Raw genomic sequence first — 19,082 nt, 5'->3', positions numbered from 1 at the left:
TTCCACAGGGCAGGTGTGCCACTGAGAAGGCATGACTCCAAGATCCAACAAGATGACACTGTTTGTAGAAGGGTCCTGGAGCATGCCGTCTCTACTAGATCTGGTGGAGTGAGCAGAAACAATGAGAGAAAGGTGGTCCTACAAGTAGCTTGGCCCTACACCATGAAGGTGCCATAGGTGATGACCATCATCTTCTGGAAGTCTACTGGGAACCAGTGACTCTGGGCTCTGATTACAAGGCTGAGCAAAAGGGGGTGGAAGGCAATATCAATACTATCAAGGCTGCCTTGGCTGCCCAAGAAGCCCTCTGTCTCCTGCCATATCTCCCTCTGATCTCCCTCCTTTCAACTTTTATAAAATAAGGAAAAAAAATAATAAAATCTGTATATATAAACTACTGTAACAATTAAGATAAACAACAGTATTTTATCATCCAACACATGCATATTAAACATTTTCTTGGCTGTGCTGAGGGCTTTTTTATGACTCTCCAGCTGCTATATGTTTTATTTCTTGTTTTATTCCGCATGTGTATACATTTTTATTTGTTTTAATGTTGACAGACACTCAGGGTCAATGTGCTGAGGTGGGCGGCTATATAAATTGATTAAATATATATTTATTAATTATATATATATTCAGTCAAATATTAAGCTGATTCAATACATTTCAAAATACTTGGACTCTTGAACACTATTTTGGTTTTAATGTGTTAAAGCAACATGGAATGAATAAGAAAATATTAAAAATGATTGTTCCTTTAACTAATGAGTGGCAAATTTTGCTTAATGAATTGTAATGATTTATTGGTCCCATCTTATGAGAGACAACTAGACTGAGATTTTAGCAATATTAAACAGAATCAACATTCAATAAATTAGAAGACAGTAGATGCTCAGCTTATAAACTTTTAGTTTTGTAACCTCAATTCTTCAGCATGCAACAGAACAACTATAAATGTTTCCACAAATCAATAGCAACAAGTTATTGATACTTTGGTTCCTACCTCCTTAGCTTGTCCAACCAATGTCCATTGATTTTACCAAGCAAATGAGGATCTGATAAAAATATGGTTTTCAAGACAGAATTTGAATTCTGTTCGTTAGTCCCTGGCATCTGATTTTTCAATTCTGGCCAATGACACTGAATTATAACTATATAATAAATTAAAAATTCACAGAAAATGAATACTGTCAGAGTAAAACATACAAGTCTCAGCATAAAAGTGCCTCTTTTCCTCAGTGAGTAATAGTTCATAGAGCTTAAGCCTAGCATTGCCATCTCAGCTTACTGCAGCACTTTCTCAGCAAAAATATCAGCAATGTCTCTGTTTTCATGCCCTAAACCAAATGTACACTGTATTTCAAATGGTTCTTCCATCAGCCAAAGACCTGTAAGAGACACAGAAAGAAATTTTATAGGCCTATCCTGAATACCAACTCTACATTATTAGCCTCATTCAGTTATATAACCCAATTCAGCAACACAATAAATATAATAAGAATGTACAGAAGTTGCTTAAAAGTAATTTATTTGTTATAAGCCCCACTGAACTCAGTATAGCTTTATTCTTCTAAGCAAAGCGTTGCTCTATAAATGTTTTACAGTACCAGATTTTAAAAATTCACCAAATAAAATATCTGAATTATAATAAGACATGTCTATCTCCAATATATGTTAAAAAAAATTAAAACACTGCATGAGAAATAGTAATATTTCATTGTGTTACCTTTTTTTTTGTAGACATGTGCAAAACATTTTCAAGGTGACATTTTTGGCTTCAAAATGAACTATTCTGAATGGATCAGAAGCAGATCAACTTCAAACCAGGCTTTTCTGACCTCAAAATTTTATCTTACTATGTTTTACACACCAGACATTTTCTGGTTCTGTGCTGTAAACTTCAATCCTGTGTGCTCTTGCTCTAGCTCTATGCCTGTCTTTCTACCCAAAAAGGCCATCATTCACTTTATACCTACTCCAAGAGATTTTCACTAAAACCCTGAAGGGCTTTTCAATGCTTTATCTACTCACTTAGTAACTGAACCAAAAGAGTAACATTAACTATTTCCATGTCTATCAAAGAGCAGTTGTAAATCATTTAATATTTAAAATAATGCAACACAAAGAGCAACAATAACCATTTACTTTCTATTCATTACTATTCCTTTGGCACATTCCATTTTCTTTCAGAATTCATTTTTTGCTTTTTATGTAGGTTGCAAGGATTTCAATGGAGCCCAGCCACATCAATAGTTATTTTCAGCTCTGGTTATTTCTAGAGACCATCAAAAAGCTCACCTTCTTTTCTATGGACATTCTTGCCTCATAACAATTAACCAAGATTAATTATGTGGGTTGGATAGAGGGCCAACAGAGAATGCCTTCCTCCATTCTGAGCAGGCTCACCTGCTTGATGCAAAGCTATGCCCACTGCAAAGCAAAAGGATAGTTCCAGAGCCCTGTATAAAGCCTTGAACATTCTTTTTTGTGTTTTTAACACTGCTTTCCCTTTTGAAAGAGCAGCATTCATGCCTGGAGGCCCAAGGCTTCTATGCAAAGCTCTGAATTGATGCCTGCTCTGCAGAGGGAACTGTAAAAGAGAGGAAAGGACTGACAAGCACCAAGCCAGACTGGCAGGAAATTGGCTGTGACTGTCACCTCAATGCAGCTACGCGGGGAATGCTCCAAAAGCAATTTACATCCCGCCAGTGTTTTGCAAGCTGCAGCAGTTTGCAAAGAGAAATGCTGATTCAAAGCATCTTTTTCATGACCTTGGTGAATAAGAATGGCTGTCTTCAAAAAAAAAAAAAAAAGTCAGCAAGACCATAAAAGTATTTTTTTTTAATTTGTATTGGGAATTTTTGCTTATTTTCAATGAAACTGTTTTGCTTTATCAAGTTGTACCATTATATTATATATAGATTAAGATGTAATTATTAAAAGTAAGCAGCATAATTCTTTCCCAACTCTAACCCCATGAAATCAAGTTTTACTGGGGTGGTAGGTCATTTTACACGCACTCTGAGATCCTCTGGGTCAACCTAGTTCAGCAATAGCAAAATTTTCATTAGAACCAACTAAACAGTCATGAAGTACAGAGCACGCTTTTGGGCTAAGCATAGTTGTCATCACATACAAAGGAAGAACAAGGGAGCACAAAGCTATTGCTGGGTGCAATTTCCCATTCTACTATCATCCAATTGTAATACTTAAATTCAGGAACACCTTCTCACATTCCTCCACCCCATTTTTGGTGAATGAAACATCCAATCTAAAGCGCTTTGCTAAACTCAAAAGCTTTCTCGTTACTTTGTGACATTTCAGATGGCCCAAATAACATATTAGACAAGCACCCATCTTCTACACGCCTCCAACCGCTTTTGGAAGCGAAAAAGGGATTTGTTTAGTTCCGATGGAATGAACTGGGGCAATGCCTTTGCATTGCAAAACGCGTGACACCAACCCACGGCAAATCATGGCTTAGCGCAACGCGTGAACCTGATCCGTTTCTCGATGCCCACGTGGAGTAGCAGCAGTTTCTTAAGTTCTCCCAGCCCAGAAGGCTCGGCCGACAACCTTCTGCACAACTGAAATCATTTCGAAAAGAAACCAGCCGAAGTCGAAAGTCAAATCTATTTCCCTCAACAAACCCTCCAGCCCTGCAAAGGAGGCGACCTTTCAGCGCTGCTGCAACTCACCGAGGACCAGCTGGTAGGAGGGAACCTTCCGCCTAAAGAACGGAACCCGCCAGGCGGAGGACTTCGCCTTCGCTTCGTAAGGCCGCGGGGAGGAGCTGGCGCCGGAGCCGCACCACGAAACCCCCGGAAGAAAAGAGACGCGGCGATTAAACGAAGACAGGTCGACCGCCCGGCCGGCACATGAGCGCGACCGCCGCCGCGTCTACAGAGAAGCTGAGGAGCGTCCTTGTTTTGCGGAAGTTAGAAAACAACGGCTGGGGCTGAAGGAAGGACGCATTTCCGCGCCTCTCATTCGCCCTCTGAGTGGGCGTCGCTACCTGCCTTCCACCTGGATCGCGCTGGCCTCGCGGGAAGTTGCCGCGGGATGTTCGAATGAGTAATTATTGCAGGTTCTTCCGATCCGAGTTGTAGTAAGGTGCTGCTCTGCAGTTGCTAGTAGCACATTGTTTCCATGGTGATCGTGGCTTGCAGTTGAACGGCAGTGGCATTTGGACACAATCAACACAGAAAACCGTCGCGTTGGTCCACAGAAGCGTTCCAAAATCAGGCAGTACTGAGCAACACACGCACAAATGTTAGTTTAAAATTAGCCTAAGATACCGGAGGATGTGGACGATAGCCTTATTCAGGGTAGGAAGAAACCACAGAGAACAGTAGACTTGTTTTCTGAGTAAAAACTTGTTTATTAAAGCAGGTCATGCAGACTCCTCAAATTTTAGGTGCAGTCCATAGAGGACTTCCAGAAGTTGCCACCAGACTCTCATTGTTAATATGATACAAGGGATATTATTAAGTTCACAGGGGAAAAGCTGATTTAAAATAACTGAATTTTAATTAGATTTAAATCTATTTTAACACAATGGCACCATCCACTTTTTAAGTACAGCTTTCTGGCAATGCCGTACCTGAAGCAGTTTCTGTATTCCTGATATAAAGTTATACTTTGTCCATCAGTAGTGCTTTGACTCCATGACATGCTATTTATTCAGTCAATATATTCATCACCCAATCATCATCATTTTCCAAAGGTTGTAGAAAATATTAATACTTAATGCCACATACTTAAGAAATCCAAGCAAGCATCTTTAAACAAGATTAAAATATCTCTACAAGCAAGAAGTTAAAAAGAAAACTAAAATAACGAAAATATTACTTTATTAGATAATAAGCATACTGAAACATCACTATATAGCCATGTAAAAGCCTATAGCTACCACCCCAAATTACAGTAAAGCAAGCAATCAGGTGAACCAGGGGGAACCATTACACACCCAAGGAGGTGCTACTAAAAAGCAGGTTCCCTTACAGTATTTCAGCTAATTGAGGCACTGAGACAAAGGCCTCGGCCAATTATCTGAAGACCCAGATGGCAGTCCTTCTGAAATCAGTCCCAGACATGAAAGACTCTGAAGTTCAAAACCAACACTAAATTGCTACAGGCTGCAGTGGTATGGCAGGGATCTGCTTTACATAAATTACCGTCCAGCTAAAGCTAAATCCTCTTAATCCTCGTTCATTTCAGTAGACTTTAGACAGTAGGAATAGGATTTATTATTGCATTTATCACCCACCCTTCTCTTAATGTATTATTTATTACATGATATGTACACCACCAACTTTAAAATTACTCTAGGCACACACTCATTAAACCATCAACATAATACCATAAAAACAATAAAAATAAATGCAGATAATAAAACATTACCACCAAGAATAGCTCTTACCAACTTCCAAAACAGTAGAGCAGGAGCCATCTGGACCTCTGCACTCAGATATTCTTAAGGACAAGGACAGCCATCAAGAAGGCCTGCCTCCAGTTCCCTCCATATCTCACTGGGGAACCCAAAGCATCCCCTCCCAGGTGGAGAGCACAGGAGAGATTCTGTTTGGGAAAGATGACAGAATGTACCAGGGAGCTAATCAACAAAGGCTTTTAAAGATTAAAGCCAGTACGTTAACTTGTATTTGGACATCTACTGGTAGCCAACACAGCATGTGTAAAACCAGTATCATATGGCTACAGCAGCACTTGCCCACCAACATACAGGGAGTCGCATTTTGAACCAACTCCAATTTCTAGGTAGTCTTCAGAGGTAGCCCAATGAACAGCATGTTACAAAAGTTCAACCTCAAGGTGATGTTATCCCTATTCACTCCTGCTCCAAATAGGCCCACAACTGATATAACGAAAATTAGGCAAAGCTTCCCTAGCCACAATCTCTACCTCTAAGACATGGACCTACTCCTTCAGGGCAAATGAAATCCCATCCAGCACCAAAACAGGAGCCAACAAGATGGCTTTTGGATAAACTAACTCCTTCTTGCTGGGACTTAAGTTTTAACTTGTTTTGTCCCAATTCCTAGAGTTTCCAAACGCTGAAGACTTTTGTGGCATCTCCAATTTGACCACTGCTGAGATATATAACTAACTGGGTATCATCATCATACTGATGAGACCTCATCCCAAACTGAAGGATAACCTCTCTCATATGTTTGATATAAATTTTAAAGAACAGGGGAGAGATAGTCAAGCCAGATGGCACCTCATAAAGGAATATTCAGTGATCCCCCAGCACTTCTGACTAGAATTGCCTGCTCAGGAAAGAGTGAAACAGTCCCCCAACCCTTGCAAGTAGTTGAGAAGGATATTATGCTTAATGCTACTTAACACCTTAAAAGGTCTTAATACAGATAGATTGAAATTTGTCCTGGAGAATTAATGGTGCTAGGCCTTGAGGATAAAAGTTAAGCTTTACCCAAATATTTATGGAAGCAAGACACACTCTTGCCTCAACTTTTATCATGCCTGTCTCCAACTGTAGATAATAATTTGAGACATGGGGTATCTTGGCAGCAATTCTGATGAACTTGGATTGTACCCACTCCATGGTGGTAAAACAAAAAGCTGGAAGGCCAACCAAAGTTCCATACAGTTCCCTTGGGTTGAACAAGCCATAGTTTGAACTAATCACAGGCCCCAAGTTCAGACATAAAGAGGCTCTACAATTAGTTTAAAATCAGAATCAGTTACTTCTATTTTCTTCTTTTGGTATATGCCTCCAGAAGACAGAAAAAGTGGAAGTGTTTAAGTACAAGACTCATTTACATTCACTTATTGAATGCTAAATCACAGTTAAGCATTGCATTAAAGCCAGCCCCAAATTTATTAAAAATAAAGGAAGAATAAAAACTGTATACAAATTATGCAGAATTAAAAATAGGTCAGAGTCATGATTTTATGGCACAAATTAAGAAGTTACTCTGTTGAAAGTTGATTTTTCTGAGTACGCTCAGTATACTTTAATAATCTTGATTGAGCATGTTATTTCCATAAAGTTGTACGATGATTGCCAGCTGTCAACATTGATGTAAAAGTGACTCCATAAGTGGAACTTAACTCTTTTAAACACTTTTCATAGTGAGTATTCAGCTTTATGGCTTCTTGTAGAGCATATTTTAAATCTTCTATTTCATCAAAAAAATCCTGAAAAGTTATGTCACAAAACATTTTAATTAAATTGTACTTCCCAATTAGATACTGTGTCTCCAACTTTATTCTTTGCTACAAAGAACAACCCACCCCCCCCAACAAATGCTTAAAAATAATCACAATATTTGCAAATGGAAGAAAAATAAATTGTAATTGATTTCCATTAATTTCCATCTTGGGTTCGAACAGACCCAGGGTTATTTTGTCAATTCCGATTCATATTTTGTTTATAAACATCAAGGAAAAAATTGTTATCAAATCCTACATCTGTAATAATGAATCAAGAAGACTCCTGTCCTAGCATAAATCCTTAATTATAGAATTCAGTATTTCGTTATTTTTATAAATTATACATATGCTGAATAAAATCAGTTAAAATAAATCAACTGCCCCTATTTCTAAGCTTCCAAATTTAATCCAAAGAATAAATATAATTAAGATAAAACAGATTTCCTTTCTACAGATAAACATAGTGTCCAAATATATATTACAATCTTAAAATAAGTGAAATTATTTGAAAATAGAAGTCACTGATTGTACACGGAGGGAGGGATTATATATTTGCGACTTTTTTATTACCAATCTTCATATTATAATCTACAGCATGATTTCATCCTGTATCACATCTGTTCTTACACATTTTCAAAGAATTACTTTAAATCTACAGAATAATAAATTCAACAGAAGACTGTATCTTCAACCCAAAGATACACATACAAACAGGCAAACATCATTATACATTCTGAAATAAGCCCCTGCTTGGAAGGGAGAACGTAACTTAACCCATCCCTATCCACTGATCAGCAGAGCCAAAGCTTCTAGTATGCAACCACAATGTAACAATGCATAAAACTACCTCCCCATACCAGACTTTTCCTATTTGCAATTGGGAGCTTTCTCTACATTACCTTAACATTAAAAAAAAAACAACTACCTACCTTATCTAATGCAGCAAGCTCATTTTTTAACATTCTTCGTTCTTTGGAGAGTGTTTCATTTTCCATCTTCAGTCGCTGTGTCTCAAAAAGCAGCTGGTCTATAGTACAGTAAATAATCTCTTTAAAGTCACTAAAAGATAAAAATTATGTTCTTATTCTTTTTTAACTGTACCTTAGAATTGTTTTGACTTCTGTAAAATCAGGTTTTCACCTTTGAAAATGTTGTCAGTTTTAAGGCCTGAATATTTACAGTATTTCAATTTCAGCTTTATTGTCTTCTTACCGACTGATTCTATTTGCTGAAGAGTCAAGGTATCTCACAGAAAATTAAGAATAATGTGACAGTCAGAGGAAATGCAGCTGAAAAAAGAGAACTTCTCAAGGCTCTGGAAGCCTCAGACCTGCAAACACTGGCCCAAAGCAGTTTAGATGTAACAAGTCAGTCTCGGGGAAAGAAGAAAATGTTATAGGGTCTAGTAGTGGTTAAGCTACCAGGTTAGAAACCAGGAGACTGTGAGTTCTAGTCCTGCCTTAGGCCCAAAGCCAGCTGGGTGACCATGGGCCAGTCCCTCTCTCTGTTCTATGGGTTTCTGGTCCAAGCACAGAAAAAAGTCTTTGGCTGCATATGGCATGGAACTATCTATAACAGCTAAAATCAGTTTATAAAATGCAAGGGCCAGAGAAGTAGTACAGACAAAATATGGTAAAAAAAATTCTTTGTACAGGCCAAAGAATCAGTTTGAAAGAGAAAAATGTCACTAAATGACAGCACTTACAATATACTCAAATTAGCACAGAGGATATGGACCGGACTATAATTTAAAAATCTATTCAGTATTGCAGTTCCTACAAGGAGATAAGAATAACACCTCCTCTCCTCTATTTTACCCTCACTTGGATTCTATAAAATTCGTTAGATTGGGGAACAGAAACAAAGCCAGTAAGCTTTATGGCAAGTGAAAGTCTATTTCCTGGTCCTAGTCAGAAACTAAAGAGTACACATCAACTCTCCGTAACAACAGTAAGCTTTCATATCACTATAAGTTTGATTTTCTAAATAAAAGAGAATATGCAAAACATAATTATGGTACTGCTTCATTAAGCCATGTTTGTATCTTTATACAAAATATTTTTAGTTGCTAAGTCTTTTTGGAGTGGAAGGAGGTGAATTATGTGCACTTCAAATGCAAGAGAGATCCGTTATTCAGACTACAATTTCAATTAAGACACAAAGGTATTACCTTTGGCTCAGGGGCTACACATGGACCATCAAGGAATCAGGTGCAGCCCCTTATATCCTCTGGACTCTGCTGCCTTGCACTTCCTTTCTATGAGAATATGTTCTCTCTCTCTCTGTACAGTGTAAGTGTAGATGTATGGGTGAAATATGTGTGAAATATGACAACTGTAAGTGTGCACATATACTAAAATTTAATAGTGAAACAATTTAATTAAAGGTAATATTAATAAAGTATTTCTTAATTTAATGTTTTTTGTTCTCCCACTTTAAACCTTTTAAGAGGCCTGGCCCTCTTTAGCAAGCAATTTCAAAACATGGTAATTTGAATCAGATTTAACAAGTATTGGCTTGAAATGAAAATAAGTAGGTATGAACCTCAGGCTCACACGCTACCTCTACCAGCTCATGGACAAAACTGGAAGTTTTCCATTTTCTTTTTTTCATTTGAATAAAGGAAATTTTATTTTGAGGGAACCATACTTAAAAATCTCTCTACAGCCTGGCACAGCAAAAATTAGAATGTCTGTCATCTTTTGATTGTTTTTGTTTCTCCCTTCTCACTGTGAGCTGGTATAAATTTCCCCTAGCTTAGCAGCACAGAAGAGAATTGGGAAGGATTCTTGGAACCAATTTCTGCTCACCCAGCCCCAACAATCTGACCTGAGAAGGCATCAGCAGGGGGTGGGGGAGCAGGGAGACCAAAGCAAGAGTCTGTTTCTGGGACTCTAGGATTGTGCCCATTATAACCAAATGTCAGATTCATCCTATTTTGAATATCATATTTGTAAACAATGTTTTTCATAAACCAAAATTTTCCATATTGAGATAAAAGAGAAAACGGTACTGTGTTGCAAACTTTTAGAAACTTCTAATCTCCATTCAGTCACAGATGAGCATATGTCAAAAGGTAACACATGAGATCAAGAGCCAACGAAGCAAATATATGAGAACAAAGAGTATTACCTAAATATTTGCAGGAACAGCTTCCCTTCTTTTTGCACATACATTTGTCAGATGACATTTTTCTCTGAATTAGAACAGATCTGTCCTTTTTTTTATATTCCAAGGCTTTTATCTTTTGATTTGCTAACTGAAGTTGGTGTTCCAGATCATTAATTTTCGCCTGTGTTAAATAGTTGAACAATTTTAAAGAACAAGAAAATTAACACTTTCTTAAACATACTTGGGAAAGGCAACTGGGGCATCAATTCAGAATTGCTTTTTTAAAAATCTCCATCAGAGATTAGCAATAAAAATATGATTGAAAGAGTCACTCTCCCATCTAAAGACAGCATGGAAATGATAAATGCCACTAATATATTTTTGCAAGATGCCATGTATTATAAAATATTCATCTGCTATCAAAAAGTTCATGTAAGCAATTTGAAATTATGTAAGGAATGCCCCGACTTGACAAATACTACACTTTATGAATAATGTAACTGTGGTCATCTCCTACAAATTTGGAATAAACAGCAAGTGCTATCATAGGTTACACCAACCATCTATATGGCAGTTACACACATAGCACCAATGTAAAAAATTAAGAAACAGCCATATATGCCAAAGTATATGGAGTGGATGCAGATCAATAGGTAAACAGATTGACAAATCATTTTTTAAGCCGATCTACTGAAGTCAGTTAGATGTGGTTATGATTAGCCATAACCACATCTAACTGTTCCACTTCAGATCCACTTTATGTGCCATCAAGTTGGTTTCAACTCAGGATCACACAGAGATGACAATCTGTCCTAACCTGATCTTTCAGGTTTTTGAATGGTGTAAAATCCACTGCCTGATTTAAAAAGGTCTCTTCTAAAATCAGCTTCTACCTAGGGCCTTTCCTCACCACTGAGTTGACATGCTATCCACCCATCCTTTAGTTAACACGAAACCACATCATGAAATGTGCTGTCCCCATTGCTGGAATCTGTCCTACCTATTACAGTGGGGCAAAAAAGTATTTAGTCAGCCACCAATTGTGCAAGTTCTCCCACTTAAAAAGATGAGAGAGGCCTGTAATTTTCATCATAGGTATACCTCAACTATGAGAGACAAAATGGGGGAAAAAATCCAGAAAATCACATTGTCTGATTTTTAAAGAATTTATTTGCAAATCATGGTGGAAAATAAGTATTTGTCAATATCAAAAGTTCATCTCAATACTTTGTTATATATCCTTTGTTGGCAATGACAGAGGTCAAACGTTTTCTGTAAGTCTTCACAAGGTTTTCACACACTGTTGCTGGTATTTTGGCCCATTCCTCCATGCAGATCTCCTCTAGAGCAGTGATGTTTTGGGGCTGTTGCTGGACAACACGGACTTTCAACTCTCTCCAAAGGTTTTCCATGGGGTTGAGATCTGGAGACTGGCTAGGCCACTCCAGGACCTTGAAATGCTTCTTATGAAGCCACTCCTTCGTTGCCTGGGCGGTGTGTTTGGGATCATTGTCATGCTGAAAGACCCAGCCACATTTCATCTTCAATGCCCTTGCTGATGGAAGGAGGTGTTCACTCAAAATCTCATGATACATGGCCCCATTCATTCTTTCCTTTACACGGATCAGTCATCCTGGTCCCTTTGCAGAAAAACAGCCCCAAAGCATGATGTTTCCACTCCCATGCTTCACAGTAGGTATGGTGTTCTTTGGATGCAATTCAGCATTCTCTCTCCTCCAAACACAACGAGTTTAGACCAAAACGTTCTACTTTGGTTTCATCTGACCATATGACATTCCCCCAATCCTCTTCTGGATCATCCAAATGCTCTCTAGCAAACTTCAGACGGGCCCGGACATGTACTGGCTTAAGCAGGGGGACACGTCTGGCACTGCAGGATTTGAGTCCCTGGCGGCGTAGTGTGTTACTGATGGTAGCCTTTGTTATTTTGGTCCCAGCTCTCTGCAGGTCATTCACTAGGTCCCCCCATGTGGTTCTGAGATTTTTGCTCACCATTCTTGTGATCATTTTGACCCCACAGGGTGAGATCTTGCGTGGAGCCCCAGATGGAGGGAGATTATCAGTGGTCTTGTATGTCTTCCATTTTCTAATTATTGCTCCCACAGTTGATTTCTTCACACCAAGCTGCTTGCCTATTGCAGATTCAGTCTTCCCAGCCTGGTGCAGGTCTACAATGTTGTTTCTGGTGTCTTTCGACAGCTCTTTGGCCTTGGCCATAGTGGAGTTTGGCGTGTGACTGTTTGAGGTTGTGGACAGGGGTCTTTTATACTGATAACAAGGTCAAACAGGTGCCATTACTACAGGTAACGTTAGTGGAGGACAGAGGAGCCTCTTAAAGAAGTAGTTACAGGTCTGTGAGAGCCAGACATCTTGTTTGTAGGTGACCAAATACTTATTTTCCACCATGATTTGCAAATAAATTCTTTAAAAATCAGACAATGTGATTTTCTGGATTTTTGTTCTCATTTTGTCTCTCATAGTTGAGGTATACCTATGATGAAAATTACAGGCCATTCTCATCTTTTTAAGTGGAAGAACTTGCACAATTGGTGGCTGACTAAATACTTTTTTGCCCCACTGTACTTCTGTTTCAAGTCATTGCCATCGTGTGACTTTTTTCCACTATTAGCGACAAAGCATACCAAACTCTCTGAAGCTGTCCTTGGACAGTATTAGAATACATGAGAAAAGACTACTTTACAGTATAGCTAAGGATAACTTAAGGCTGCCTCACTCATGGGCTGGGTATGAAATTAAGGCAATGACATTGCAACAAGGCAGAAAAAATATGTTGCAGGGTATATCTGTCCTGCAGTTAGGTTCAAGGGGGAAAGGCCTTTCAAATATATTCAAAAGAAGATCTGCTTGCAGAAGCCTGTTTCTCTATCTTAACTGTCTGATTTCCCTACTTCCCAGGAGCTTGGAGCAAATGACAACACTTAAAAATAAGATACATCATAAAAACAAAAAGCCAAATTAAATTATCCTACATCTGTTCAAGCTATGAATGTGTTAACTTAAAAAGGAAAGGTTTATCACTCTTCTGGCAATATATAAAAGAATTGTGAAACGATTCAAGAAGAGAATGCCATAAACATGGATTATCGGTACATAGATACCTCATGACACTGTCATTTAACTTTAATAGCAGTGATGGAGAGAGAGAGATGTAACAATTTCTTATTATAATGAAACAGCAACTGAATGACAGACCAGCAAATGTATCTTGCAATATACTTATGAAACATACAAGAAATACAGCACTACTTATATTCTAGTAGATCCTAAACACATTTCTTTTTTTAGTTTATGTCAAAATGGTCAAATGATTAAAGCTTACAGACAGCATTGCAACTGTTTCATTTTGTCTTTGGTTTGTTTTGACTCCTTTATTATACCTTTTCTTCAGTTCATTATACATCTGAAGTACTCTGGAAAAGTAAATGTAAAAGAATCATTAGTCTTCCAAATATGAATACCTATAGAAAAGCTTGTTCAAACTGAAAAGAATGAAAACTATCTAATAGCAGTGCTTAGTACAGTGTTTCCCAACCTTGGCCATTCCCAGGTATTTGGACTTCAGCTCCAACAATTCTCATCAGTAGCCATGTGGCTGTGGAATTCCAGGATCTGAAGTCCACACACTTGGAAATGGCCAAGGTTGGGAAGCACAGGTTTAGTGGATTCCATATAGTGTATGTAAAGAACAGGATTTTGTTTTTATTTTAGAATTAAAATATGTGAATAAGAAGTGTAATGTGGTGGGATGATTAAGAGCTTTTCCACACTACAACCTTAAGCTGCTTGTCTCCTATGCACAAACCAGCAGGGAATGAAGATGGTTTATGAAAGCCTTTCCCAGATTTCAGCCCCTTGCTCTATTTTAGCCACAGTAATGGCCTGCTGTCCTATCCAGACTGTGCTCACCATAGCCTCCAACTGGTAGATTTTCTTGCTTCAGTGCCTCTCCCACCCATGCAAAAATTGCAAGCACCAATCACTTTCCTATATATGGGTGGGTTTTTGAAGACCTGGTATCATCTTCCTGCAATACCAGTAATCTCTATTGGAAAAGTGACCACACATTGGCTGCTTCCAATTAGCAGAGGGCCCGTGTAGAATTCCCCCATTGTGGACTCCTTTGTGCTTGACATCTCATGTTGTGTCCTTCAACATCTTTTCCTTCAGTGGACTGCTGCATGCCCATGCATTTCTCTTCCTCTCATGCTCATGGCACAAGCAATGGAGTGGGAGTGCAATAAGCATTTCATTGGCCCACTGGTGTCCCACTGGGAGAAATAAAAAATCATGCATCTGCTGTAGTCCACTGATCCAGCAATGGAGCAATGAAATATCAACAGGATTTTTTTTTTTTTAAATGAGCATTTTACCAGTCTACCAGTAAAACATTATTTTTTAAAAAATGTGTTTTAAAAAAGCTCCCTCTGGAAGCTTTCTATCTGGCATGTCTATTTAAAAAAAATACACCACAGATGTAACTTTGTTTCTGTCATCTGTAATAGAAGGGGAAACTAGCAGAACATTTTTATACACTTAAAAAAAAATAAGAATAGTGGACTTTAGCAAATGGTTCAACACTGAGCAGGAAGTAACACAAAGATGGATCCATACATTTATGGATAAATGGATAAGGACTGATTGTGGTGTCATTAAAGGCTTACTGCTTGGGAACACGTACTTCTGTTTGCAAACAATGTTGTGTTGTTGGCCAAGAACTCAAATTATTTGCCAAGATATATATCTGACTAATGTTTCAAAACTCACCTGGCATGTTCCTTCATTGGTTCATGTTCCTTGTGATGGACCCCATCACCTCTATGGTATAAGTGAACTTCTGTTTGAACTTGTACACTAAATTAAACAGCCAATTAATTAAAAGCTCTTTCTTCAGATTGAATCAATATTACTAATGTAATGGTATTTTGTCTAACCCTCCTAAAAAATCCAACAAAGTTGAGAAAGAATGCTAAAATTATATTTTTTTATCCCAAAGAAGATAAATACCATCCTTATAAAAAAAACATATATTCAGAGGAAGAAGATATGGATAGTTACCATGTGATCATAAAATGCAGCACACAGTAGCGTTTCTAACTTGATATCTCCAGTTGTGTGAGACTATAATGTCATCATCCCTAGGCATCCTATGCCTATGGCTATTCTGCATTAAGGTGATAAAGCAAGACATCTGGCAGACACCCATTTGGGAAGGCTAGTTAAAAACCCTCCACATTCTCCAATTTAAATATTTTATACGTTGGTTAAGAAGCCTCTGCCAATTATTCAAACTAAACCCAAACTATACTATAACTTCAAATCTCATACAAAAGATTCCCATTTAATTCTGCAAACCCAAGCTCATCTTTCTGGGAGAAAACTTTATTAAATCCAGTAAGATCTATTTATAGGATATAAAGGATTTCCCACCAAGTCTGCCAGAGAACCCACTTCCATTTGCCTATATGCATTGCCCTGAAAAAAGACCAAGAATCCATAAAGATCCTTTCATTAAAATAATGAATGTATTAAACCAGTCTTGCAAATGCCATACAATGTCTTGATTACAAAAGGCCAAAACTTTTCAAGAACTGGGGCTACAACCTGTACAAACATTATTCACAAGACTAGCTGAATCTATCAAAAGTTAGTAAGTTATATTAAAATATTGTGCTGGAGAATGATACAAACTATATTTATCTTAATGTTTAATCATTACATTGCTATGTGAATTCTTCAAAAATAATAAACTTTAGGAAAGAAAATATGAACATGTGTGGATTGGCCTTCAATTTAAACTCATTCATCAATGATTCTATGTAAGTTTGAATCCAATATTGCTTTAATCATGAAACTAACAGATGAGAAGCTAAATCTTTACGCACATTAGACCACTAACTGAAATCTTAGATTCTTAAGAAGCACGTACATAAATAGAGTATAGCTATTCTTACTCTTTCTTTGTGATGCAGGCAGGCAAGCACTTCTTTTGCCCGTGTAGTTTATCCTGCAACTGCACTACATCATATTCCAACTGCTTGTTTTTTAGGCGTACATGCCTCAGCTTTTTAAGGAGCAGCTGATTTTCTTGATTGAGCTGGAAAAGTGAAATAATTTTTCCTATGTTTAGAAACAAATGTAGGTTAGTTATCTAATGCAATGTAGCAACTTTCATAGTATGAAATATCCCACATTCATGTTCATTTTTTAAGGCTGCTCTTGTTTTAATCAAACTTTTTAAAGAACTGACCTACACATACCTTTCAAAAAAACCAAATCTACCTGTTTTATAAAAAATGAATATTATTTAAAATATTGTAGCCTACAATTGAATGTTTTCCCCCAACAGATATCCTTTATTACTAATTCTGATATCTATCAATATATACGTTATCTGATTACTAAAGTGAGAAGCATGTTGCAAGTCATCTGCAAATATCTGCCACATATCATAGAAAAATCCCAGTTTTTTCATTTTATTCCCACTTTTCAATCAGCACATCTGCCACCCACCTCCTTTGTTAATTGTACTTCTCTTTTGATCACATTACTTTATCCTCATTGTTTAAATCCTCCTTTAATTGTTAAGACAAAATAGCTATCCACTATGACAGCTCTTGAAATTCACTTATTTACCTAATCTTTGTTAATCTTAAATTTATTCCACTTTCATCCTCTATTCTTTTTTCATATGATAAAATGTAAATTTGTGGGCCTAGTTTATATGAGCATTCTGAGCTTCCCAGAGCTTGTATGCTATTATGTTTAATTAGTGTTTCTCAGACTTGGGGTGAAAAAAGCATGCATCCCCTTCCAGCCCATCTAACCTTTTACTACACACATTCACCTGTTTCTTCTACACATCATGCCTCTTTTTCTATTGGTTTCCCATTACGGAATATTCTTGTATCCTAAAAAATAAATATGTCCAGGAATAGCACTATCACTCAGAGAGAAACTTTTATGGGATCAGCTGTGCATCCATTTAATTTGGGCATGCATGAATTATGAGTGATTTAGATCCCTCAAAATCTCTTAACTTACTATTGCAGGAAACTGCAAGGCAAATGTCATTTTAGAACATTTTCTAGACTGATTTGCATCAGAAGTAATTTTACTAGGAGTTAGAATTCCTTCAGGTTTGGGGGAGAGGTTGATATACCAATGGGAGGCAACCTTTTTGAACTGAGAGCATGTGGCAGGATTTCTCACACAATAACTACCACTGGAGACGTACCTATTTACAAGGTATCTACAATAGTGGGCATGGCCAATCACAGATCACCCATTATCTAGAAGATGTATTAACCACTCAAAATGCACTCCCCTTTTCTCATCCCAATGGGACTTTTGTGTGACCCAAAGGCATTCCTGCAAATACAATGTTGCTGTTGATGCTTTGCTGTGCAGTACGATGGTTTTCCACTTTTTTTTTTTTTTGATATTTTAAAGAAACCAGATGGGATTGGAAGCCTGTGAGTAACAAAGAGAGGTGTTTGGGGGCACACTGATGTCTAGCCCTGAAATGCATAAATGGTCATATCATGATTTGCCTCCCAAAAATGTCTTAAAAAGAGAGAGAAAGAAAGACTTTAACAGCTATAAAATTCACCATTTTTTTTTGGAAGACTGCTGGAGGAGAAGATTAAAGCTACCTTCCTACTAATCACGCAGCTATCCAAAGGCACAAGCACTCCTGATACAGAAAAAGAAAGCTATACTGCTTTGGTGAAGTATATACTCCAGATTCAACATGACATTCCCAGCACGATTTATCATCAGAAAAATTAAATTAAAAATACAGCTTCCTTCAAGAGGAAAAAAAGCTATTTTTCTTAATTGCCTCGGAAGGAAAAGAACTTGGTTCTTTGAAGAGCAATGCCAAAGGTTTAGCGCTAAAACGGAGTGCGCCTTACGTGGTCTGCACAGAGGAGCTGACAGAACTGCAAAGTAACTACGTGGGGAATTTCTGAGACACCGGGAAGCACCCAGGAGCCACAGCCAACCATCCTCCTACAGCCCTACCCTCTTCCCGAAGTGGGTCTCCAGAGCAGCCTGCCCCCAGCGATGCCCTGCAGCAATGGGGAATTCTAGGAGTTGAAGTCCACGTGTCTTAACGTTGCCAAGCTTGGGAAGCACTGCCCTACAGCTCCTGCCATCCCCAACTAACGCAGCTTTGGATTATGAGAACCGCAGTCCAACCCGTCAGGGTGGCGCAGGCGGAGGGAGACGGCTGCTTCAAGCTGCCCCAGTAAGTTACTCTTCGTCACTCACTTGGAGGCATCTATGAACTGAGGGTAGCTCCATCCGCTTCCCTTCCAAGGCCTCCCACACCGAGTAGAGGCCAAACATGCGGGAGCAGGTTCAAGGGCTGCCCGCGCCCCCTCCAGAAAGCGACGCGCCCAATAAAGGGCAGAATCAGGTTGGGCCCGGCCGCAGGGTTTCCAGGCGGTCCAATAAAATGCCCAGGCAACCGACAAAAAGCCCCCGCAGGCGCGGAGTCCACTATCCTGCCTGTCCTGAATTCACTAGCTTAAGTGTTTCTTCTTCAATTTGAGAAAGGAATCCTAAATGACAGCAGGGAAAGATGCACCACACGGATTAAAGTGGCTTTAGCGTATCCAAATAAGGTAGCGCTCTCCCTCGCAGGCGAGGCCCACGCGCACGCGCTTTCGGGGGAAAAGTAAATCGACGTTTGTTTACGGAAAGAATTTAGTGACATCATAATAACG

The 19,082-nt window shown here is 38.4% G+C and overlaps 2 protein-coding genes across 8 annotated transcripts in view; both read right to left on the bottom strand.

Moving 5' to 3' along the window:
- Window positions 1-5,555, bottom strand: part of MPPE1 (metallophosphoesterase 1) — an 18,337-nt gene extending 12,782 nt beyond the window's left edge. The window contains exons 1-2 of one of the 5 annotated variants that reach the window (XM_088130888.1): window positions 5,426-5,555; window positions 1,007-1,391 (exon numbers count right to left, since the gene is read on the bottom strand). In XM_088130888.1, the coding sequence (XP_087987014.1) occupies window positions 1,007-1,281 (275 nt within the window). In that variant the 5' untranslated portion in view covers window positions 1,282-1,391; window positions 5,426-5,555. The other 4 variants (XM_025166440.2, XM_007427849.4, XM_088130889.1 and 1 more) reach the window with 4 other exon arrangements.
- LOC103058051 (uncharacterized) lies at window positions 5,456-19,082 on the bottom strand. 3 transcript variants are annotated; one of them, XM_088130891.1, is made up of 7 exons: window positions 18,625-19,082; window positions 16,305-16,447; window positions 15,118-15,204; window positions 13,673-13,763; window positions 10,333-10,492; window positions 8,130-8,227; window positions 5,456-5,583 (listed from the first exon to the last, which is right to left on the bottom strand). In XM_088130891.1, the coding sequence occupies exons 1-7, from the start codon at window positions 18,700-18,702 to the stop codon at window positions 5,470-5,472; spliced, it is 771 nt and encodes a 256-aa protein (XP_087987017.1). In that variant the 5' UTR covers window positions 18,703-19,082; the 3' UTR covers window positions 5,456-5,469. The 3 variants fall into 3 exon arrangements, with proteins under 3 accessions (XP_087987017.1, XP_007427908.1, XP_007427909.1); XM_007427846.4 differs by lacking the exon at window positions 5,456-5,583 and adding an exon at window positions 7,015-7,185 and having other exon boundaries at window positions 18,625-19,039; XM_007427847.4 differs by lacking the exon at window positions 5,456-5,583 and adding an exon at window positions 7,015-7,185 and having other exon boundaries at window positions 16,305-16,470; window positions 18,625-19,038.

The sequence above is a fragment of the Python bivittatus genome, unplaced genomic scaffold (genome assembly GCF_059951505.1).
Source record: "Python bivittatus isolate LINGU-HERP-01145 unplaced genomic scaffold, Pbiv_v1 ctg000840_np1212, whole genome shotgun sequence".
Lineage (NCBI taxonomy): Eukaryota > Metazoa > Chordata > Lepidosauria > Squamata > Pythonidae > Python > Python bivittatus.
The sequence above is the reverse complement of the archived record's forward strand: the minus strand, read 5'-3'. Positions and strand labels throughout refer to the sequence as shown.

Excerpts from the sequence above, each read along its gene's own strand:
- LOC103058051 (XM_007427846.4), bottom strand. The coding sequence starts at position 18,702 with ATGTTTGGCCTCTACTCGGTGTGGGAGGCCTTGGAAGGGAAGCGGATG. Across the intron at positions 13,764-15,117 it reads CCAATGAAGGAACATGCCAG|AGTACTTCAGATGTATAATG; the intron begins GTGAGTTTTGAA and ends TTACTTTTCCAG. Across the intron at positions 10,493-13,672 it reads AAACAGTTGCAATGCTGTCT|GCGAAAATTAATGATCTGGA; the intron begins GTAAGCTTTAAT and ends TATTTAACACAG.